This window comes from Megalopta genalis, chromosome 1 (assembly GCF_051020955.1).
Source record: "Megalopta genalis isolate 19385.01 chromosome 1, iyMegGena1_principal, whole genome shotgun sequence".
NCBI classification, from domain to species: Eukaryota; Metazoa; Arthropoda; class Insecta; order Hymenoptera; family Halictidae; genus Megalopta; species Megalopta genalis.
The window spans coordinates 31,764,907-31,790,222 of NC_135013.1; the positions used below are offsets into that span (position 1 = coordinate 31,764,907).

At 44.0% G+C, this 25,316-nt stretch overlaps 1 protein-coding gene across 1 annotated transcript in view; it reads left to right on the forward strand.

The window, feature by feature from the left end:
- The window catches only part of LOC117218065 (nose resistant to fluoxetine protein 6), a 57,498-nt gene extending 32,394 nt beyond the window's left edge, over window positions 1–25,104 (forward strand). Inside the window, exons 4-13 of the mRNA XM_033466132.2 lie at window positions 7,964–8,220; window positions 8,323–8,493; window positions 10,605–10,698; window positions 13,983–14,102; window positions 14,422–14,587; window positions 18,790–18,965; window positions 19,711–19,840; window positions 22,854–23,171; window positions 24,528–24,678; window positions 24,773–25,104. Coding sequence (XP_033322023.2) covers window positions 7,964–8,220; window positions 8,323–8,493; window positions 10,605–10,698; window positions 13,983–14,102; window positions 14,422–14,587; window positions 18,790–18,965; window positions 19,711–19,840; window positions 22,854–23,171; window positions 24,528–24,653 — 1,558 coding nt within the window. The 3' untranslated portion in view covers window positions 24,654–24,678; window positions 24,773–25,104. The remainder of the gene's footprint in view (window positions 1–7,963; window positions 8,221–8,322; window positions 8,494–10,604; window positions 10,699–13,982; window positions 14,103–14,421; window positions 14,588–18,789; window positions 18,966–19,710; window positions 19,841–22,853; window positions 23,172–24,527; window positions 24,679–24,772) is intronic.
- Window positions 25,105–25,316: the final 212 nt, after the last annotated feature.

Here is a 25,316-nt window from a genome sequence, read left to right on the forward strand (position 1 = left end):
CATGGGAGACCCCGAGGTACTCCCCAGACAATTAAACTTGCTTAAACATTGTTAACGAAAGAATAGAATTCTCCTTTGATTGTACAATGCTATTTGATTCCGTTCGAAGCAATCACAGTCTCCGAGTTAAATCGAGAATCGATGGGAAAAAATATTAAACAATAAGCAAAGGAGGATAATAGCGAATCAAGGATAATGGCGAAAGCGTCTCGGCCCATCGTCGGCCCTCGTTTATCGAGACTCAGAGGGATTACCGTCTCTCGGCAGAGATGCCGCATTCTCGATTGCGGTGTCGCATCGGATTTATTTACGATTCGATGTCGCACCCGATTCGATATTCTCCGAGAACTCCGGCCGATGCAATTTACGGGCAAATTGAAAATTTGTACCGCAGTCGCGACGGTGCACAAGCCCCGGGGGATCTTGGCTGCAAGATGGAAGAAGGACAGGACAAATGATCTCCGACGACCCGGGAACGGTTTCCCGTCGGAGACTCGTTAAAACGGTGCCCTTTGAGGTCGCGGGACCAGCCCCTTTAAGCCGTCGATCAATCGACAATCATTCGTCAAAGATTTATGAATCTTATTGTTCGTTACTCGAATGTCGTCCTTTCGACGATCACAGAGATAGCATGATTGGGCTCCGTTTTGGCAGTTGAACGTATTTTTAACTCTTGAGCGGTGCGATCGGGTCGTTCGTGACCCTAATATTATAGTTCTCTTTCATTTTCTGGTAAAGGCTTGATATTTTAGCATCGGCTGGCGCGCAAACAATAAGAATACGAAAAATTAGAGATTATTATTTCGAATTAGATCAACAAATTTGTTTGCAGTTGGAATCTACCATGACTCAGTATGCAAGCAATTTTTGTCTTAATGGTAGATGCTTCGTCTAGATATTTTGATTTTCTCGATCGAACAATCTTTCGATTTTTATGATTATTAATTTCCGGCGTGCAAATAACAATAACGTGGAAAATTCGGAGCTTTTATTTACAATTAGATCAACAAGTATGTTCGCAGTTGGAATCTACTATGACCCACTATGCAAGCAATTTTTGTCTTAATGGTACATACTTCGTCTAATTATATTGATTTTCTCGACCGAACAATCTTTCGATTTTTATGATTATTAATTTCTGGCGTGCAAATAACAATAACGTGGAAAATTCGGAGCTCTTATTTACAATTAGATCAACAAGTATGTTCGCAGTTGGAATTTACTATGACCCACTATGCAAGCAATTTTTGTCTTAATGGTAGATACTTCGTCTAATTATATTGATTTTCTCGATCGAACAATCTTTCGATTTTTATGATTATTAATTTCTGGCGTGCAAATAACAATAACGTGGAAAATTCGGAGCTTCTATTTACAATTAGATCAACAAGTATGTTCGCAGTTGGAATCTACAATGACCCACTATGCAAGCAATTTTTGTCTTAATGGTGCTTCGTCTAGGTATATTGATTTTCTCGACCGAACAATCTTTCGATTTTTATGATTATTAATTTCTGGCGTGCAAATAACAATATCGTGATAAATTCGGAGCTCTTATTTACAATTAGATCAACAAGTATGTTCGCAGTTGGAATCTACCATGACCCACTATGCAAGCAATTTTTGTCTTAATGGTGCTTCGTCTAGGTATATTGATTTTCTCGATCGAACAATCATCTAATTTGTATGATTATCAATTTTTAGAACGTGTTTTGAACGGTACCTTGTCTCTGGATCGACAGCATTTAATTGAACAACCTTTCCGCTCGATGAAATAATTCTTATCCCGAGTTTCTTCTTTTTGATCATAATGGATCGTTACACATTTACGAGCTGCGCGGAAAATACAAAGGGACGACCGTGGTTACGTTGTTGTACGAAGACAGCGTACAAAAATGGGGAACGTACCGGAAGACGAACGTTCCGGTTATGGCCCGCGATTTAAACTTTCCAACGGGCGGCCCTTAATTCGTTCCATCTGTTCGCTTTTCTCGGGGACAATTTTCTTTGGAGTCGCCGGAAGGAGCTCCGAGTGACGGCGAATAAAGAAGAATGCAAACAAGTCGTGGCGCCATCCGAGTTTCATAAGATTGTCGGTGCTTCTCTCAGCCGCCTCGCTTTGCATTCCGATTCACAAGGTTTTACCGCTGAATCGCGCCGGCTTAAGACCGCCGGAAAAACAGCTCCCGTTTTTTCACTCTTCGCCTGCGGGCGGTCCACGAATCTCGATTAAGTTATAAGCATAAATGCGGCCGAAGACGCTGAAGCGCCGCTTTTCAATGCCCTCCTTGTATTTCGCACGTTTTTGTTTCGCTGGAGCGACGGAGAATTCTCGTGCAATACTTCTGCATCGGTAATTTTGATATCAGAGATTCGTTCGATAAAAATTTTTTACTGGAACTGTAATCGAGACGATTACAGTTATTATTATTATATTACAGTTATATGTCATTTCTCTTGGAAATGCAAAATTTTGGGGTTGCTGTGAATTTCCCTGCGATAGTTCTGCGTCTGTGAAATTTATTGCTACGTCGATGCTAATTACTTTCGAATCGTGTCATCTGGCCTCCGAATTGCCTTCGAATCGTGTCTCGTGACCTCTGAATTGCCTCCGAATTGCCTTCGAATCGTGGCATGCGGCCTCCGAATTGCCACCGAATTGCATTCGAATCGCGTCACGTGGCCTCCGAATTGCCTCCAAATTGTCTTCGAATCGTGGCATGCGGCCTCCGAATTGCCTCCGAATTGTCTTCGAATCGTGGCACGTGGCCCCCGAATTGCCTTCGAATCGTGTCTCGTGACCTCTGAATTGCCTCCGAATTGCCTTCGAATCGTGGCATGCGGCCTCCGAATTGCCACCGAATTGCATTCGAATCGTGTCACGTGGCCTCCGAATTGCCTCCGATTTGTCTTCGAATCGTGGCATGCGGCCTCCGAATTGCCTCCGAATTGTCTTCGAATCGTGGCACGTGGCCCCCGAATTGCCTTCGAATCGTGGCACGTGGGCCCCGAATTACCTTCGAATCGTGTCTGGTGGCCTCCGAATTGCCTTCGAATCGTGCCACGTTGCCTCCAAATTGCCTCCAAATCGTGGCAAAAAATTAGAAATAAAAATTTCGTGGAAATTTTCCTGGCGAATTTTCAGCATTTAACGCGCTAAAGACGAAAAGGTGCTAATCAACGAAGCTGTGAATGAAATCGTAGTGCAAAACCAACGTTACAAGAGTCAAAATTAATAAAATATAGCTTTCTTTCCCTCATATCGAAATATTATTTGCATTAGTGTTCTCGCAGTCGAGAAAATACATACGAAGCGTATAAAGAAGATCTGCAGAGTCTAGCGGTGTGTCTTCGTGGTCGAACAGTTCCGTGTCTCTTCTCTCGGCCGTCGTTGTTTTTATTGGTATGTTTATTGTCTCGAGAACCGAGATCTAGCTACCTTAACAGCGAACGGGCAACCGAGGAATGCGGTGAATCGGACATCGGAAATTTCTCGATTTCCGTCGAATTTCGCGGAGGACAAACAGGAGACCCGGACAGAAACGAGCTCCCACGGTCTTTCGGAAAGCGCTGTTTCCACTCCGATCTCTTTTCGATTGATTCTTTTGTTTCGTCGGACACGATCGGCCGCGAAACGTATGAGAAACGGTGGCCGGGTCGTTATTTATGGCCGGCTTTCTCTCCGGAGGGAACGAACGAACGCGTTCGATCGAAGGGAAACGGTTCCCCAGGGCGCGGCGACTTGCTGTAATTAAGAAAACCCGAGAACACATCATTGTTGTTGCAACGATGTTGGAAAGCCTCGGGAACCGAGCCGATGATTTTATCGCGACGACGCGCGTTCCGTCGTCGTTCGAATCCTACGAATTGAGAAACGAGCGGTGGCTGGTCTGCGACGACCCGCGGGGTCTTCCCTCATTTACGGGAGAATCGTTTCGCGGAATAATTACAGGCATCGCGAGGATGATTGACGATCCACGTATTGGCTGCCACTCAGTCTGTCCCTGTCGATCGTTGCTTAACGAATCAACATTTTTAGCAACGCCGCTAACGACCGGCTACTAACCGATACCGAATCGTCCAATTAGACCGACATCCAAAAAACGATTTCATCTCCGAACCATGGCCACGCTGCAGGCTTTTATCGCTCACGGGAACGCAAAAAAGAGATCTTTTTTCCTTTACCGGAATGCGGAACGAATGCGTTGCAAAGGATCGTCTAGATTTGTTTTATTACGCGAAGTATAGTAATGATTCTCTAATTGACGCTCAGATTTTCCACAAAAGTGGACAATTTGGGAAGAGGAGATACGATTATTTGAGCCTTGCGGTTCGTTTTTATATTGTCAATAACTATAACAACGAGAAGGAAAACACGAATAATCGTATTTCCTCTTTCCAAATTGTACGTTTTTGTGCACAATCTGAGCGACAGTTAGGAAGACATTACTATACAGGGTGTCCAGAAAATGTCTCGCAATCCGAAAGTGGCGGGTTCCTCAGGTTATTCGAAGCAACTTTTTCCTTTACAAAAATTTTCTCCGATGCACCGTTAACGAATTATTAACGAAAAACAGTGACCAATGAGAGGCGAGCTCGGCTGGAGCGAGGCGACCGAGCCAATGAGCGGAACTGGGCTTCGTGCGGTGGTAGCTGGGTCGCCTCGCGTCAGCCGTACTCGATTCTTATTGGTCACTGTTTTTCCTTGATAACTCGTTAACGGTGCCTCGGAGAACATTTTTGTAAAGGAAGAAGTTGCTTCAAATGATCTGAGAAACCCGCCATTTCTGTATTGCAAGACATTTTTGGGATACCCTGTATAGCGGACACTGTACCGCGAATTTCGTGCATTTACAGTCAAAACTGGACGCTGTTTAAAGCGGCAGATGGAATAAAAGGATCTGACAACGTCGATAAATTGTTCCGAAGTTCTTAAAATGATAAAAAAATAGAAAGATAGCTTTGTTTAGCTTTTTTTTGCTTGCACAAATACTAATGCTAAAGTGACCAACCTGCGATCCTTTTTTTACAAAAAATAAGACATTTATTTGAACTTCTTGGCATTTTTATCACAGCGTACGACCGCGACTTAAACAATTTATACAATTATTTACTGCGAAAGCGCTTCCACAATTGCAACAAATTTTCAATAAAACGTGTGAAACTGGTCGTTTCAATCGACACGATAGGTTCGCCGTTAGACAGCAATAAATAGGTTCTAGATACGTTGTATGATTTCACTATAGCTGTGAATACGAAGTTGTACAAAGCCCGGGCGTCGACGGTGTCTCGTGAAAAATGATCGTTCTCAGAAGACCATGGAAACTTTAACCAGTTAACTGTTTTCGACGAGTATACTCGTCACGAGGAGAGTTTTTATTAATATTTATATATATTACTAGTAGTATATTAGTAGTATATATATATATTTATATTTATTAGTATATTTTTTTAGTATTTTGTGTTCACGGCGAACGTGCTCGTCGGAAGCAGCTAACTGGACAAGTTAATTAAATAAGAGTAAATGTTAGTAATAAGATTAGAAAAGAGAACAGCCATTTCGATACAACATAATTCATACCGTATACTTTCAGCAGAGATTGAGACAGCTAACTAACTGCTTAAGAACAGCATCCTTCGAGCGATTTTTGACCGCGTAATTACGCTTGTACACATATAATGAACGGTTCCGTTTGGCTTTCGGCGAACGGTTAAAGAATGTCCAGAGGACAATCGTGTAGGAAGTCGATAACGAGAACACTTTTGCGCGCATAATTTGCATCCGCCTTGGGCGTGCCGAATGGGCCGGCTATTAAAACGCGCGCATTAAATCGCAAACATTAAAACGCGCGCATTAAAACGCGAAATTAATAACGGCGATCCGTGACCCGCGACCGCTATTACATCGTAACGATATCTCGCTCGACCTTTTTACGCCGGTTGTGTATTTTTCGTCGAGCCGCTGTGTTTTTTGCGGCGCTTCTGCTTGGACCCGATTAACGAACAAATATTATTTCATCGCGACAAATCGAGCACGCCGCCGCTGGTATAACAGTTCGCGAAAGGTTGCGTCACGTGGTTTTTTGTGTGGTTCCTCTCTCTTATAGTTTGTCTCTCTCTCTCTCCCTCTCTTTCTCGCTCTCTCTCTCTCTCTCTCTCTTGCTTGCTCTCTCTCTCTTGCTCACTCTCTTTTTTGCTCGCTCTCTCTCTCTCTCTCTTGCTCGCTTTCTTTTTTGCTCGCTCTCTCTTGCTCGCTTTCTTTTTTGCTCGCTCTCTTTTTTGCTCGCTCTCTCTCTCTCTCTCTTGCTTGCTCTCTCTCTTACTCACTCTCTTTTTTGCTCGCTTTCTTTTTTGCTCGCTCTCCTTCTTGCTCGCTCTCTTTTTTGCTCGCTCTCTCGCTCTCGCTCTCTTTTTTTGCTCGCTCTCTCTCTCTTTTTTGCTCGCTCTCTCTCTCTTTTGCTTGATCTCTCGCTCTCTCTCGCTCGCTTTCTCTCTCTCGCTCGCCACTTTCTCTATCTCTCTCTGTTTGTCTCCGTCTCCGATCCCGCGAATTTCTTTCGAGGAGATTAATCGAGCGTCTCTCCCGGCCCGAGTTCTGGAATGCTTAAAACGAATGCTTGATCGACCACACGCGGATGCCCGGACAGTGAATTAGAGCAGTGGTAACGTCGATCGTAAAGCTACTTTTAATGGCATTCATTAGCGTTCACGTAATTTTCCCAGGACGATCCCGCTGTCCCATAATAGCGACCGGCACGGGGACGACGAACCAGTTTAAAATTCATTAGCAGCTAGCTCGTCGATGTGATTAATTGCCGGTCAATGATGCATCGATCACTCGCGGCCCTATTAATCATCCCGTCGATGAATCACATTTTCCTAGAACCCTGTCTCCGGGAATGAGCGCCGTAATTTTTTTCCACGCTGCCTGTCCGTCGTTCGACTTTTTTCCCTCAACCGGGGGAAAAAAGACGAATCCGACGTGGCATCACCGTGGTAGAGAAGCTTCGTAGGAAAATCGAGCCGAGAAGAGATCTCGGAATTTTTAGATATTCAAATCGTAACCGATTTCCCCTATCCCTTTAACTTTTCTCTTCCACGTTCGGGGATCTCGTAGCCCCGAACCTCTGGAGCTGTTCTAATAAATCTCGAAGTTCGCCGGGTGATTCGCGATCTCAGAACCGGACACCGGAGATCACGATTTTTTATGCAAATCGGGGAAAAGCTTGCAAGCGTACCAGCAAAATATAGATGTCTGTAATGTGTTAACTAACGTGTACAGGGTGTCCGATAATTATGTTAACATCCAGGAAGGAGAGAAATTTACTTCAAACGATCTCAGGAATCCCTCATTTCCGGGTGTTAACATAACCGTGGAACACCTTGTGTATCATTATGCGCGTACCTGCTTAGGCGCGAGGTACACGGATTATAATAGAGATGTACTAATTGCCAGATCGCGGATGTTTATGCAAAATAAAAATTAATGGAAATATTAATATGGTAATAATATTATATTACATATAAATATAATATTAATATTAGTAATAATATATTGCATATAAATATACTATTAATATTAGTAATAATATTATATTAGATATAAATATAATATTAATATTAGTAATAATATTATATCACATATAAATATAAAATTAATATTAGTAATAATATTATATTACATATAAATATAATATTAATATTAATAAAAATAAAATTATCATTTCAGCGGACACGAGTCATCAAGCAGACATCTCTTTGTCTTTCTCAATTATTTCAGCGAGTCGAAAATAACACACAGATGTCCGAAAATTCATCGAATATTCCCATTATCTTAAATTTCACCCGCGCGATACGTCACCCATGTGGTGTCACCCGTTTCACCCTAGAAATATCGACGTCTCTGCCAGATAACCGTCGAAGTCGGATCCACGGCGACTGATCAATCTCGTTTCTCTTTTAGAGGAGTGGGAGGGGCGATAGGGTTGCTGATGCTGTGCGCGACGATCTACGATTGCCGGGCCACGTCGAGCTTCAAGGACGTGGAATCGTCGAGCATGTCGAACAACAACGAGAGGCTGAGCAATTTCTCGAACAAAAACCTGAACCAGGAGCGCAGCGTGTCGACCACGGGCCAGGACAATGGGGAGGAGCTGATCGAGAAGGGCAAGGATCTGCAAAAGGATCTGGCCGATCACGGCGGCATCGACGAGAGGCGAGGTGATCGAACTTCTCCACCCCCCGCGGGCCCCGTATTCCGCCGATCGCGGCGCGTTCGACCGACTGATCGCAAGCTCTGCCCTCCTGTTTACCTCTGTACAGGTCTCTGGATCAAATGTTTGGCCGCCTTTAATCCCATCACGAACGGCAGCAAAATCATTAGCACCGAGCCCGCGGCTAGAGACAGCCTGACCTGCCTCCACGGGCTCCGGGTGTTCTCCCTCGGCTGGGTCGTCATGGTGCACACCTACCTACAAGTCTTCGCCATCGCCGGTAAACTTCCCCGACAGAATCTCCTAATCACCCGGCATCTGCCCAAGCTGCAGCAGCAGCAGCAGCAACGGCTCCGAATAATCCGCGGCAGTAGTTCGCGAACGATCAACGGCATGCAAGACCGTAATTGCTCCTTCGAGACCGCCATCCGTTGCCCTAAGCCGCGTCACAACTTCCCACGAAATTTTCGCCAGAACTACGGCGACCCGTTCGCGCCGCCGCCGCGGACTTGTTTGCTTGACCTATCTCGCCATCGGAGAGTCATTAGTTTCTCCAGCGGATTATTCGAAACACTTCGTATCCGCCGCACGCTCGATGTTCCCGCGATGAGATCGCTCGATGGTATGGTGCTTCGCGCGGCGGATATCGCGGAGTCGAGACCGGTCCCTTGCCGCGACGAGCTTCAAAATCGTTCGAAAGCTTTGAGTTTCAATTCTGCAAAAATAACTTGGACAATATTCCTTTGTTGTTTGCTAGTTGCGACTGCGGGAGAAGGGAAGTAATTGCAGTAATTTCTCCCGGAAATGGCAAATTTTGCTGTGAATTTCTATGTGCTGGTCCTACGTCTGTGTGATTCATTGCTACGTCGATGTTAAGGCTCGATGGAATTGCCTTCGAATCGTGTCACGTGGCCTGCGAATTGCCTTCGAATCGTGTCAAGTGGCCTTCGAATTGCCTTCGAATCGTCTCACGTGGCCTCTAAATTGCCTTCGAATCGTGTCACGTGACCTCTGAATTGCCACCAAATTGCCTTCGAATCGTTTCACGTGGCCTCCGAATTGCCTTTGAATCATGTAACGTGGCCTCCGAATTTCCTTCGAATCGCATCACGTGTCCTCTGAATTGCCACCGAATTGTCTTCGAATCGTGTCACGTGGCCTCCGAATTGCCACCGAAATGCTTTCGAATCATGTCACGTCGCCTCTGAATTGCCTTCGAATCATTTCACGTGACCTATAAATTTCCACCAAATTGCCTTTGAATCGTTTCACGTGGTCTCCGAATTGCCTTCGAATCGCGTCACGTGATCCTCGAATTGCCTTCGAATCGTGTCACGTGGCCTCCGAATTGCCTCCGAATCGCGTCAAAAAATCAGAAATGAAAACGTCAAGTCATCGTCTTTTATTCCAACATTATCATAGCTCGAAGAATCGCGACTTAGTATTCCCAAATCTGCCGTTTTCAACTCGGAACATTTCTGGGAGAAATTACCGTAATCCGCGAAAAGACGTCGTAAAGTCTTCACGGTGATCTCAGTCGAGCAAAAACTTGTCAATACCCGCAGGGCAATCGGATCTGCGAAATTTTCGACGGAGAAGCACCGCTCGCGATATCTCGGATCCGTTGTCCCAAGAAGGGACGTAAAATCGAGCAGTAGAAATACAGAAATGTCTGCCTTACTGACGCTCAGATTTTGTGCACAAAAATGGACAATTTGAGAAGAGGAGATACGATTATTCGAGCCTTGCAACTCGTTTTTATAGTTGTTGACAATCGATAACCATAAAAAAAAACGAGCCACAAAGCTCGAAAAATCGTATCTCCTTTCCCAAAATTGTCTATATTCGTGTACAATCTGAGCGTCAATTAGAGAGACATTACTGTACCTTCGGAAAATTGAACTCGAGAATGTGGAAGCCTCCGCGACGCGTTCCCAGGTGTATTATCCATCGATTTTTCATCGCGCAGTTGCAACAGTTGGACTTTCATTATCGCATTAATAAGGAATTTACCACGTAATAAGAAATAACATCGATCTAACGATCTGCCGCGAATGCGGGGCATAATCGTCGTTACGCTGTCGGCGAGGCGACAGCCTGTCCGTGGTAAACGTGGTGTTCTGCGATCATGTTTCACCGAGCTACGGACTCAAATTGATATCGCTAGAGGTCCAATTAAACCGTTCCACTTTCTATGTGCGCTCACCGCGAGCACGCACGTGCGCGCGCGCGATCCATGCTGAACCACGCGCGTATTGTGACGTAACGGAGCGTACCGGTTTTTCTTGATCCACCGTCATCGAGCCTCCCGTTCTCCCGATCCGCCGAATCGAGCGGAACTTTCACTGATAATGCCGTAGCGATGACTTTCCCTGTTTGCGATATTTCCAGAGAACAAGACGCTGCGCACCGTCACCGAGCGGAATTTCATGTTCCAAACGATCAGCAACGCCACCTTCTCCGTGGACACCTTCTTCTTCATCAGGTAATTAATCGACGGCTCATATTTGAGCCGTTTATTTTGAAAGTGGCACAAGTCACTTTGTTTTTTAAGTCGGTCACTTCGTTTTTAAGTCGATATATTTAAGGGTTTGCGTTTCAACACGTTTAAAAATACGGATGCTAACTTCCGAGAAGATTTATCTTTTTTATTTTTCTCAGTATAAATAATTTCGTATAAACGTTAAAAAATCACCACTTTTCATTACGGTGAAGTGACTTATGCCACTTTCAAAATAAACGGCTCATTTCCAGATCGACGGCCAATCAGGCCCCGGGACGCTCGCGGTCCCGAAACGTCCTCTTCGGCGACGCGAAACTTTCGCGACGGACGAGCCGCCGCAATGTTTCGCAAGAGATCGATCGTCGTTTTTCTCTGCTGCATCGTTGCGAGATAAAAATCACCGCCCTTCTGTACACCTTGGTCTGTCGGTCTCTCCGAAAAGTATCGACGAGCTGCAAATTTCTCGACGCTAGTTGCGAGCAACTTAGTGGAAGCATGATCGTGCAGCATCGCGATTTGGAAAGGACACAGCGTGCGGGACTTTTCCGTCCGTGTTCGCGAGAGCTGTGCAAATGTTTCTCGCGGTGAATAATTATGCAGATTCTCCTGAATGCGACGGTATACGTTCTCGCGACAATATTTGAACGGACAATGTTCGAAAGGAGCGAGGCATTTTAGCGCCACGCTCGTTTTCTCGGACATTTTTTCGGTCTACTCGCGCGACTCTGCTATGCGACCAAAAAAAGAAAAAACAGACGACTTTAAATTAGATATTTTAGTCGCGTTAAATTAGATATCCTCCAGTGGCACCTCCTACTCCCGGCAAGCCGATTAGCCGACCTCTTGACCCGCGGATATCGCGTCCCACTTATCGCGAGGAACCGGCCGGGCCCGGCTATTATGCGCGAAAGAAGCGATTACCGGCCGGTTTCTGCATTCTTTGGTAATCGCGACAATCACGCGAAATGTCAATCAAATTCACGCCTTTCCCGCGGGTCGTTCGTTGATTTTTTCGCGGATTATTAAATGAGAAACCCGCCGCGCTCTTACGGAATTACCAGCATGCCACGGAAGCAACGAGCGAAACCGTGAAATTGTTTTTGCAGTCGCGGCTCGTTTCCGCGTTGCTTTTTGGCAGTTTTCTGCCAGTTTCTCCAATTATTTCCGTTTCATTTCGGTAGACGGACCTCTGTTTTAGTTACAGAGAGGACCCCGCAGCTGTATACCCCCCGGGATTTTTATGAAATTTCGTGGAGCGTGTCTCTAGGAGTTTTTCAACGAATTAAATTTTATATTAGGTCTGCCGGAAAGTTCTGTCCGATAGTGTCACTTCAAGTTTCAATCCATATGCACATGTTGATTTGAGACATATATGACTATCTCTCTTTATCATTGCATTTACACACGTGTACTCTCCTAAATAAACTGAAACAAAGATGTCTCATGTCATTATTAACACTTTATCGTCCGGTCGTGGTTGAGGCTGCCACTCAGTAAGGACTGGCTTAGTCGCGCGCGCATTTGCTCCCAGTACCGGCTAAATTTTCGCTATTCATTGTGTTGTGCTTATTCCTTTAAAAATAATAATAAATAATAATAATTATTATAATTATAATTCATAAGGATATGGGGAGGTCAGCATACAGGAGGTCAGCTACTAACAAAACAGTAAAGAAGCGAAAACCGTCGATAGCTAAAAGTCGATTAATAGGCTATCGGTCGATAAGCATTGGCAATCGAAAAGCCGATTAATAGGCTAGCGATCGATAAACATTGGCAATCGAAAAGCCGATAAATAGGCTAGCGATCGATAAAGTGTTAAGCGAGACGCGATCATGAAAACATGGCTATACCGATGATAATGCCAGACCATATGCTGCTTTGGCGACTCGTCAGAAAATCGCAGAGCTAGGCTGGGAAATTCTGTCGCATCCACCGTACTCCCCAGACCTAGCACCCTTCGATTATCACTTGTTTCTCTCTTTGCAAAACTTTCTACAGGAAAAAACATTCAAAACTGAAGCCGATGTCAGGCAAGCACTAGTTAAGTTCTTCGCCTCTAAAAATAAATCATTTTCTAAAAATGGCATTTACAAGTTGCCATCACGCTGGCAAGAAGTCATAAGTAACGGTAGATAATAAATATTAATAAATAATATTAATTAAATATATTATTATAATAATATATAATAATATATATATTATTATATAATAATATACAATAATATACAATAATATATATATTATTATATAATAATATAACGATAATATAATAATAATTATTAATATAAATAACATATATTATTACTATTATTAATTAAATATTATTAATAATATTATCAATAAATATTATTAAATGTATGAAAATTGTGTTATATTTCAATTCAAAAATGGACAGAACTTTCCGGTAGACCTAATATTTTCTTATACGGTACACATTATTAACTCGTAGCGTGAACCTTCTCTATGAAAATGGTAACAACGTTAATCAATTGCTTCTTGCACACGTGTAAACATAACCGATGCACAAATTTACTACGAAGTCAATATCGAATATTCGCGTATGCATCGATATTCGCAAACATCATTACAGTCGATATATTTGTACGATACGTATTAATATAATATACAGGGTGTCCCAAAATTATGGTATTTCCAGGAAATGGGGGATTCCTTAGGTCATTTGAAGAAACTTTTTCCTTAGAGAAAATGCAATTCATAGCTTTGTTTACGAGTTATTAACGAAAAACAATGACCAATGAGAGGCCGAGTGCGGCCAGCGCTCCGCCCTTGCAGCCATTGCCGTGTCGCGCAGGCTATGTGACGCGGCGGCGGTGGTCGCGATTTCTCATTGGCCAATGTTTTTCGTTAATAACTCGTAAACGAAGCCACGCATTACATTTCCGCTAAGGAAAAAGTTACTTCAAATAACCTCAGGAACCCTTTACTTTCTGGAAGTACCATAATTTTGGAATACCCTGTATATTTGATAAGATAATATAAAATTTGATCGATTAAAACAGCGTCAAAAAAGATGACAAAATTCCACGAAAATCCTGACGGGGCGCAGCTACACAGGGTCCCCGTGATTAGCATCAGCTATCAAAATTTAACCAACGATTTTAATCTATTTCCTGATAGTTCAAACGTCCTAGATCGCGAACCGTAGATTCTGGAAACCGTCGAATAACCCCATAGACAGCCAGTTAAACAAGACAATGACCCGACAGAGCGATAATAAACCCGTATGCGCGCGTTCGTTGCAGCGGCCTGCTGGTCACGATCCTGTTCTATCGGTCATCGGGCAGCTTGAAGACGGACAAAGAGAGCTTCACGAGGACGTGCTTCACGAAATTCGTCATCATGGTGCTCTACAGATTTATTAGGTGAGTGGAAACGCGCGCTATCTCCTCCGTAACAGCTCTGTCTCGTCGGATCGTCGGAAGCTCGCTCGGGTGAAAAGAGAGAGGCCGCAGAGCGCTTTCGGGTTCGTTTCGCGAACGTGACGTCCCGACGTAACACCGGCCACGGTTCATCCATCAAAGATCGATAGAAAACTGTCCGAGCCGCGACACGTGAGGCGTCGTCGAACGAAGATGGGAACGGTCGCGTCGAGCGAATCGAACGGCCGTGCCGATCTCGTTCGATTCGGCGGCCATCTGCAACCGACACTGACCCGCTTCTCTCGATATCCATTTTATCCAGGTTGACGCCGGCGTATCTCTTTGTCCTTGGGATCAACGAGATCGCCATAAAACAGGCCCAGGCCAGGACCGTCTTCTCGCCGGTGATCCTCGATCACTTGACCTGCGAAAAGTTCTGGTGGAGGAACGCGCTCTACCTAAACTCTCTGTACCCACGAACGGAAATGGTAAGCACCGGGCCCCGTCTCTCGAACTACGGCCGAAGTATACTTGGCACGGGATAACCATATAACCGACACTAAATCCGGCGAGTCCATAAAACCCGGTCTCGGTCCGGCGGGTTGACTTATGGCGCGGCACGCGGACAACGGGAGGAGGAAAGATCGCTTTTTGAATATCAGAGGTGCAGACCTTCCGTTGCAGTTTTCCAGCGAAATTGCTCGTCGTTACGTTTGCGTTCGCGTTACGTTCTTAATAGAATTTTCCTGGGATTTGGGGAATCCAAGTGCGGCAATTTATGCAGGATTCGCGCACAGATCGAGTGGAGAAGCGGAGAATTTGGAGAGAGGAAGCTCGCGGCTCGTTTTTAGCGTTGTTGGCGATCGGTGACTGTGAAAAGGAGCCACGTGGATTGAATAATCGTATCTCTACTTTTCGAATCGTCCATTTTTGTGCGCGATCTGAGCGCGAATTAGGGAGAATTAGGGAGAATTTACGGTACAACTGCGACAAATTTCGAGCTTGCAGATTGGAGTTCGTTATCGTAGCTATTATTTCAGGTCTGTGAGAACGTTATTAATTACTTTTTCATCAATGATGAAAAATTGTAAATGTAATTGTGCAATTGTGAAGAGAAATTGTGAATCGAGGGATATTTTTCACACATTTGCTTCGTTGTCGATGTGCAAAGTGAGTGCAATTGATTCCGGTTTATATATATATATATATTGACTCTTTGCACTATATATATATATAAAATATATATATATTTTTTTTACCGCTTTTATGTCAATTATAACGTAATAAACATTAGAGTAGTCTGTAAGACGTAAGTTTTAATCCTTCGCAGTCGGAACTATTTCAATTCGAAATCTAAAAGACGTATTCTGACCTGCAGTATTTCCGTTTTACATGATTCGGTGCAGTTTATGTGTCTGAAATTGTGCCTAATGGCAACTAGAATAAATGCAAATTTAACAGTTTTTTAAATACGACAAATCTGATACTGTTACAATTGATTAATGAAAAATGCTATAGCAGTTTTTAGTGGCGCCTCGGACTCGCCGCTCGAGTGCAAAGGGTTAATATATGTCGATAATAGCTAAGCAGTGTTTTAAAACAGTTTTTCGAGAAAATTGAGATCTGACACTGTTCACCCTCGAATTTTTAGTATACAATTATTTAGTTTCCAAGAAAAACTTCTATTCGAGATCGCGAACATCCCTCGAAGCGAGAGTTCGGCTCGCAGGCAGTACGAAAGATCTCCGAAAAATCGGGAAATCACGGGAGCGCGCGACGATTTAATGTCCGTGCAACGCGTGCGCGATCGCGAGCAGTCGGAAAACGAAGGTTATTAAAAGGAAAGTGCAGGAGGAAAATTTCAGAGAGCGGCGGAGGGAAGACGACGGACGAGGAAGGTGTCCGGGGTCTCTCGATCGTTTTCCGATAATTAATTCCATCGCTCGGAGAAAGTTCGGAAGCGGCGTGCGCGACAACGCGGCCCTGTCTAGCCATCCTAAAATCAATTTCACCGATGCTCGGAGAAGAGTCGGTTAATTACCGGTTTCACCGTCGAAGACGCGACCATTCCTCGAGCAACCATGGAAACCAGCCGGATACACGTTCCGCCCGTTCGTCGTGAAAAATCGGCCGCCAACTATTTGCAACACGCTTTTTGCGGTGTCCTCTTACGAAAACCAGGATGCCGAAGATTATCGTTAAAACGAAAATTGCAGACTTTTTCAATACAGGAAATCGACTGTTGCGTTTAATGCCATGCTGACCCACTGTAAACCAGCAGTTTCGTAAATTAACGCTTAACTGCTACATTTATCGAAAATTACTTAACCGCGTTATTAGCGGTGTCGCGGATAACGGATGTTTATTGCGTTATCATTCACGTAAAAATGGTAAATAAACAATCGAAAGTAATCGTTCTTACCTTTTCTCTAATTCGTGCTCAGATTGCGCGTCAAAATGGACAATTTGATGCGCAAATTGAGCGCGAATTAGGGAGAATTTGGTGCGCAATTTGTGCGCGAATTAGGGAGAATTTAGTGCCCAATCAGAGCGCGAATTAGGGAGAATTTGGTGCCCAATCAGAGCGCGAATTAGGGAGAATTTGGTGCACAATCTGAGCGCGAATTAGGGAGAATTTAGTGCGCAATCTGAGCGCGAATTAGGGAGAATTTGGTGCGCAATTTGAGCATGAATTAGGGAGAATTTTGTGTGCAATGTGAGCGCGAATTAGGGAGAATTTAGTGCGCAATTTGTGCGCGAATTAGGGAGAATTTGGTGCGCAATCTGAGCGCGAATTAGGGAGAATTTGGTGCACAATCTGAGTGCGAATTAGGGAGAATTTAATGCGCAATCTGAGCAAGTCAAAATGGGCAATTCGGTGCGCAATCTAAGCGCGAATTAGGGAGAATTTAATGCACAATCTGAGCGCGAATTACGGAGAATTTACTTCGATTCCCCGTTTCACAATTTTCCTTGCAATTACGAAGAAAAATGAACAAGCAATTAGTATGTGATTCCGCAGATCGGCCACACTAATCGATAATTAAAAATGCTCGCGGATGAGGGAAGGGGGAGGAGATCAGGCTCGTGTAACATCGTCCAGGAGAAATTGTCTAAACGATCGGATAATTTGTATGCGGCATTGAGAGTCGGATAGTTGAACAAGCTTGACGTCATCGATAGAACAATATTTTCCTATCGGGGAATAATAATTTCTTCAGCACACAGCCGAGAATGAAGTTCCAACGGAGCCGGGAATTTTTATCCTGACGCATTACACGTCACGCCTCTGTTATCCTTCGTTGGTCGACCCAAATGATCGGTGATTCGCGGAGAGGAATGTGCGTTACGCCGCGGCAAGAATTTATCGGAACGCGTAGGATTCCGTGATTCGTGGAAGGAAAACGTTCGAGAAAGAATAAACGAGAGGAGCACGGCGATCTGCGAGAGCCTAAGTCACGGGACCGTATCAGGTCTTGAAGAAATGACGTATGCTCCTTTATACTCTTCTATCGTACGGGCGAATTCACCGATTCGTATGAAGATGGTTAAGTTCAAATAATCGCGAAACTTAGAATTATTACTTAACCTTTTAGGTACGGCAAAATTCTGCGCGATTCTATTTCTCTGGACGGCAGAGTCTAATGTGTACTGTACAGAGTCTGACACTGTATATACAGGGTGTCCCAAAAATGTCTCGCAATCCGAAAATGGCGGGTTCCTCGGGCCATTTGAAGCAACTTTTTCCTTTATAAAAATGTTCTCCGAGGCACCGTTAACGAGTTATTAACGAAAAACAATGTCCAATGAGAGGCGAGCTCGGCTGGCGCGAGGCGATCGAGCCAATGAGCGGAACTGGGCTTCGCGCGCTGGTTGGCTGGGCCGCCTCGCGTCAGCCGTACTCGATTCTTATTGGTCACTGTTTTTCGTCAATAACTCGTTAACGGTGCCTCGGAGAACATTTTTGTAAAGGAAGAAGTTGCTTCAAACGATCCGAGGAACCCGCCATTTCCGGATTGCGAGACATTTTTGGGACACCCTGTAGACTGTTGTAAATCGATGCGAAGACAAAAGAAGTGTGAAACAATGCATGTGAAGACGATTATTTGGTTCAAACGATGAGCGAGTGAGCCACTAGAGCAAGTCACTATAGTGGCGCGTCGTCCAGAGAGATGACATCCGCGAAAGCCACTATAGTGGCGTGTCGTTCTAAAAGATGATATCCGCGGAAGCCACTATAGTGGCGCGTCGTGCCTAAAAGGTTAAGGTTCACAAAAGATCTTGTCTGAACGAAAGTAATTAAGTATTTCCGTAGAAAATACCAAAAAGTAACGCTTAGAACACGGAGCGAATAATGAAGGTTTTTAATGAGACGAACGAGGTGTGGCTTGGTTGGAATCGAACTCGTCAATGACTGCTTTATTCGGAGTTCCGCGCGTTTTTATACATGTAAGTGTTTATAAGAGCATATCCGGTGCGATTAGATTAGGCGTCGGAGACGTTGGAATGTCGCCTTGCTTCACACGGTCGTCGCGGGCGACGACTTTCGATTTTCGACGAATTCTCGCCCGGCCGGACTTATGGTTCTCCGGGCCAAGTATCTTTCTCCCGACGGTTTCGCAAACCCCTGCACGGTCCGAGCCCGTCATCGCTGTTATCCAATGAATATACTCGATTAACAACTTTCCAGTGTATGCTGTGGAGCTGGTACATGGCAAACGACACGCAATTCTACGTTCTCGGGATACTTCTGCTGCTGCTGTCCGTCAGATTTTTAAAGGTCGTCGCCGGTCTCGTCCTGCTTCTGCTCGCCTCCTCGTGGCTCACCACGTTCCTCGTGGCCTACAGCAACGACTACGTCGCCAGGTAATCGACCGTTCTGAAATTCCGCGCATGAAACGCCTGTCGAACTTTTCACAATCTCGAGACAAGCGCGTTGCCTCGTTAACTCTGAATTTCGTGCGACGAATACGAGGCAACTAGCTTGGTCTATTTAAATCGGCGCCTAGATAGAACGATTCCGCGTGGAAAACCGTATCGAAAAGGTGAAATCAAATTTTCCAACAGGACGCTCCGTTTCCGAGATAATTGCGCTCGAATCCGAGGCGACCGCGTCTGACCATGGCCGGCCGATTCTACTTGCTGCAAATTTTCGCGGCTTGTTAACTCGAGAGCCAGGCTTCGTACGATAAAATTTTATTCGACCCCGTCCCCCTAGTTTTACGCGTAGAACCGTGTTTTGCATTTACCTTTTGCCGAACGGTCGCCGTTTCTGTTTTTAAGAGCGATCGAAAAACGCGAATTTACAACTTCCCGTTCGCCGCGCTGCAACTTCAAGCGTTAATGGCTCGCCGCGCGAAATAGCAAAGGGTTAACCGGGCGTAACAGTTCGCAACACGCCGGGTTCTGAAGTGGTATCAGCGAGTTCTAATAGAATTAGAGCTTATTGGAGTGGGTAATGGGTCAATTTCCAATACCTGCTGGCCTGCTAGCGGCCCGGCTTCTCGGTCCCGTTCAACTTTACGGCGGGCAGTTATCTTATAATCGTTCGGACCCGAACGAGCATCGAGTTTTCCCGCTCTCAATTCCCGATCTTCCGTTCTCGCCGCAGGATCCAGGAACCGTTCGCCCTCTTCGACGAGCTGTACGATAAACCCTGGATGAGGGCCGGGCCCTACTTCGTCGGCATCATCACAGGATACATTCTCTTCAAGACGAACTGCAAGCTGAAGCTGCCGCTGGTAAGAAACCGACGACTATCGACGGGAATTACAGCTCGTAGAACAGACCGAAAATTAGCGGACACGCTCGACGATTTTTCTTCCGGAAATCGGTAACCGAATTCGACGCATTTTGAACAATTCTCGTTCACAGAGAGAACGTTAGAAAACCTCTTTTTGCCATTATATAACAGCAAAATATATAAAAATATAAAATAATAGAAATATGTATAAAATACGAAAATATAAAATAATAAAAATATACACAAATATAAAAATATGAAACAGTAAAAATATACAAAAATATAAAAATATAAAACAGTAAAAATATACAAAAATATAAAAATATAAAACAGTAAAGATATACAAAAATATAAAAATATAAAATAATAGAAATATGTGTAAAATACAAAAATATAAAAATATGAAACAGTAAAAATATACAAAAATATAAAAATATAAAACAGTAAAAATATACAAAAATATAAAAATATAAAACAGTAAAAATATACAGAAATATAAAAATATAAAACAGTAAAGATATACAAAAATATAAAAATATAAAATAATAGAAATATGTGTAAAATACAAAAATATAAAAATATGAAACAGTAAAAATACACAAACATATAAGAATATAAAAATATAAAATAATAAAAATACATATAAAGTATATAATGATATAAACGAAATAAATAAAATAAAATAAAAAAATAAACGAAATTATGTAATAAGACAATGAAAAAAGAGGTGTTTTAGTCGTTGTACAGTAAACAATTCCCGATAAAATCAAAAAAGAAATTCAAACCATTCGGTCCACGTTTCGAGAAAGTTATCACCTTTCAAAAAGTGTTCGAATACTTGTTGCCAGCGATCGTATAATTCTTAGAACGCGAAGAATACATTTCACGAGGAGAGACGCCAGCGGTCTTTTCGGGATTATTTTAATGGACTCCGGACTTGATTTATAGCCCGCGGTTGATCGATGCCAGCGACTGTCCTTAATGCAAAAAGCACCGCCTGAAGACAACGCACGGGGTTTCTCCTCGTCGTTTAGCGAGGTCTCGAATGCGAACGTTCGCGGCCGAACTTCTGAGACGCTCGCGAACGCGGCCGACGCAAGAAGTACGGGCTCTCGTTTGGACTCTGTCCAGATATGCCTGTTTTCCTAGAGTACCTTCGCGCGTAACTTTCTGCTGACGTATCCACTCGTAAAATAAACTCTCGTGAGCATAATCCATCGAAGTTCGTTCATTGTGCGTCGATCGAAGGCTGGTCGGAAGATGGATTAAAGTTCCATGAATAGGGAAACTAGAAAGCTTTTCTTGAAATTGCGGCCGGCAAAGCTGCACGCGTTGCAGCCGCATAAACATTTCATTCGCGGGATTACCGGTTCGATTTTCCGCGACTTCTATCACGCTGTGCTTGCAGAAGTCTGGAATCGATTGGTGGTCAATTTCAGATGCTCGTGATCTAGCTTAAGGGGAAAGGTCGCCGGCGTAACCCTGACTTTTTGATCAGATTTCGCACAATGGCAGAACTTCAAGCTAACGGTATCACCTTTCGAGATGAGATGATTAATAGCTTTCGAGATGATTAACGTCCGAGCTTCTCTTTCTGGAAATACAGGCTGGTTATTTTAAAGTCGCGCCGCAATTAAAATTAATGAAATTAGTGAGCCAATTAATCATTGTCGTAAATACTGTAGCCGATTTTATTGTTTTTTTCGTTCGAATTTTAAGAAGTGTCATTCTCTCTATTTTTTAATGTTATTTATATATCTTAATATTATATATCTATTATAAAATATATATCTTAATATTGTCTTAATTATATCAAAGTGCTCAAAATCTGAATAACAGGTTCTTTAGATTAACTAATAATAATATTTTTAATGAAATAAAATTATGAGTAAAGAACTGTTCATTTTAATTCAGGCAATTTTAAGGTAATCAGCTGCGCGTGTACTTCCATAGGGAACAAAACTTCGACGTGAAATATCTCAAAAACTATTAACCCTTTGCACTCGAAATTGTTTTAACTCCAAAATGAAGACATTTGTTTCAACCTACAGCATCTCCATTTGTTATGATCGCTTTTTTATTTGATACACGTGAAATTGAACGTGTTTAATTATAGAACACTTCTATTATTTATAAATTTGTCGAACACAGACAAATTTAATAATGTGACGATTCTTTGGAAAATACTGTAACAATTTTTAGCATCGCCTCAGAGTCGTCATTCGAGTGCAAAGGGTTAACCGCGTGTCCCTAAAACTGGGTGCCTCTGGCTTCAACGATTGCAGCTCTGCCATTGTGCAACGGCTGATCGAAAAGTCAAGGGTTAAGAAACTATTTTGAGGTTATGTCAAGGTTATGTCTACTTCTATGTCGCTTCTATTATTCATCAATTTATCGAACACAGACAAATCTAATAACGTGACAATTCCTTTGAAAATATTGTAACAATTTTTAGCATCGCCTAAGTGTTCGCCATTCTAGTGCAAAGGGTAACCGCGTGTCCCTAAAACTGGGTGCCTCTAGTTTCAACGATTGCAGCCCTGCCATTGTGCAACGACTGTTCGAAAAGCCAAGGGTTCAAAAACTATTCGAGGTTATGTCAAGGTTATGTCAAGGTTATGTCTACTTCTATGTCGCTTCTATTATTCATCAATTTATCGAACACAGACAAATTTAATAACCTGACAATTCTTTTGAAAATACTGTAACACCTTTCTCAAAACTGGGTGCCTCTGGCTTCAACGATTGCAACCCTGCCATTGTGCAACGGCTGATCGAAAAAAAAGCCAAGGGTTCAAAAACTATTTGAGGTTCACCTGAAGACCTTTCCTTCTTAGCAGAAGTGGTGGCAAACGACTTTTCCCGTGTCGCAGTCGACATCTGGCGACGTGGCCCGATGAAAGGGACGGTCGCCCAAGACCCAAGAGTTGGTCGGGGGGTGGGGGGAGGAACGAGGGGCCGAAGGGACCCGAGATGACATTTTGCGGATCGGTGGAACTTGTGTGTTGCAGGCGGCGCGGGCCATCGGCTGGCTGATATCGAGCGGCGTAATGTTCTCGCTGGTTTACGGTCTTTACCCCGGAAATTTAACGGTGACTGTGAGCTCCGTGTACGCCGCCTTGGGACACACCGCCTGGGCCGTCGCCGTATCCTTCATCGTGATTCAATGCTGCACCGGATCCGCCAAAATGATCGACAGCCTGCTGTCCCTGCGGCTGATGTATCCGCTATCGAGGCTGACTTACTGCGCGTACCTGGTGCACCCTGTCATCATGATGATCACCGTCACCCAGATGGACGGGCCGCTGCATCTACACAACGATCTCGTGGTGAGGACCCCATCGGTCTTCCCATCGGCGAAGCCCATTCATGCTTTCAGCGAGACGCTATTGAGACGTCCCTCGTAACCCGACGCGAAAACTCTTCCGAGAAATTCCATCGATTTCTCGGCGATACGCGCGGTCTATGATTTCTAATGGCTTCGCGGCTCGCCATTCCGCGAACTCGTGTATCCGTCCGCGAAATTTCCGGAAACCGAGTACAGTATAATGTCTCCATAACTGACGCTTAGATTGCGCAGAGAAATGGACAATTCGGGAACAGGAGATACGATTATTTCGGCTTTGTATCATGTCTTTTATAATCGTTGACGATCGGTAACTATAAGAACGAATAGCAAGGCTCGAATTCGCGAGGCTTCTCTTCCCAAATTGTTCATTTTTTTGTGGACAATCTGAGCGTCAATTAGGGAGACGTTACTGTGTATCCGAGCGTGAGTTATGTTCGCGCGATGTAGCAGAAGCGTGGATCCGTAATTGAGAAAAGTCGAGCCAGGAGGTTTGGGAATTTTTTCCTGTCGCAGCTCTGTAGAATTTGGGCGAACGTTTATCGCGCCGGGCGATTCTTTAAACTCTCCTAAATGAACTAGTATATTTTTTAACAGCATAGTAGTAGGTTTTTCGATGGGTTTAACGCTGGATGCGCCGAGTGTCGAAGGCGACGTGAAACAAGGCGGTTCTTTCTCTCCTTTTTGTTATTTATTTATTATTGTAATGTCTGCTCGCGTTAAGAAACCTATCTTGTAAGAGAGAGTCTTTTTTATAATGCCTGGCATTTTTAAATAAGGGAAGTGAAAGCGGTCGTTTTGACATCTTGACGGCAGTACAGTAATGTCTCTCTAATTGACGCCCAGATTGACCACAAAAATGAACAATTTCGGAAGAGGAGATACGATTATTCGAGCCGTGCGGTTTATTTTTATATCCACAATTAATTGTCAAGGCAATTATTAATAGCAATGCTCGAATAATCGTGTCTCCTCTTTCCAAATTATCCATTTTAGTGGACAATCCGAGCGTCAGTAAGGGCGACATTACTGTATTAAGAAATGTTCGAAAAGACCTGGTCGCTGCTTCGAGTCTTCGACGCGTTGTAACTTATCTTCGAGATTAGATATCACGTTATCTATGCAATACCATAGAGCAGACATCCTAAGTCTAGGGGAGTGGGGAAGGAGGATCACATTGCAGATCCGAAGCGGATCCAATCTGCAGATTTCCACTTTCTTCGACAGAGCTAATACAGTTCCGTCCGTGGGGCAAAGCGTCTCGATTCTCGTTTACCGAAAACCATAATCCAACGGCCAGTCCTCCGTCGAATCGAACCTGACATATCGGTGTTTCCAGTTGATCCTGTACTTCGGGAATCTCGTCGCCTCGTACTTGATGTCGTTCTGCATCTCCATCGGACTCGAGGCGCCCGTCGTCAACCTGCTCAAGATCGCTTTCATCTCGAAGAAGCGAGGGAGATAGGTCCTCCGGGGCAAAGGGATCGACGGTGAGCGATTGCCAAGGCCCCCCGATTGCGAGCGTCGATCGTGATCCTCCGATAAGCATACACGAAACCGGGGCTAACCGATTCACGTTCGCAGGAAATAATTCCGTCTCTCTGAGGGTCAAAGCCGCCGGTCTATTTCACGGACGTTCTTCGCAGGAAATGGAAACTCTCGTCGTTTCGCCGGTGATAGCGAACGGTGTCGCGCACGGTGGCTGCACGTACGAATTAGGGGAACATCGTTCTCCCCGGAACCAAGGAGATCCTTATCGTGTCAATACGCTCTGTAGATTGCAGCCCGGAGGACTCGCGGTACTCCCCCGAGGCGGAGATTACGAGGAGAACTATAAAAATATCCTTGTTCTTCTCCAGCTGGTTAAGCTCATTTTGTAAAAATATTCGTGAATATATCAACGGTGACGATTTGAAGGGGAGTGGAATCTTTATTTCACCTTCGTTTGGAGCGATGCGTAGGGTGAGTGTTGGTATTACTGCGGATGCCCCGAATACTGCAAGTAATAAAATCGAACATTATATAGTGCGTAATCTTCTGACAAATTTTTTATATGCTTAATATTGATCGTTTATGAGATACGAGTAACAGCATCGCAGTTTTAATTCGTTTATTGACTTTTGATATT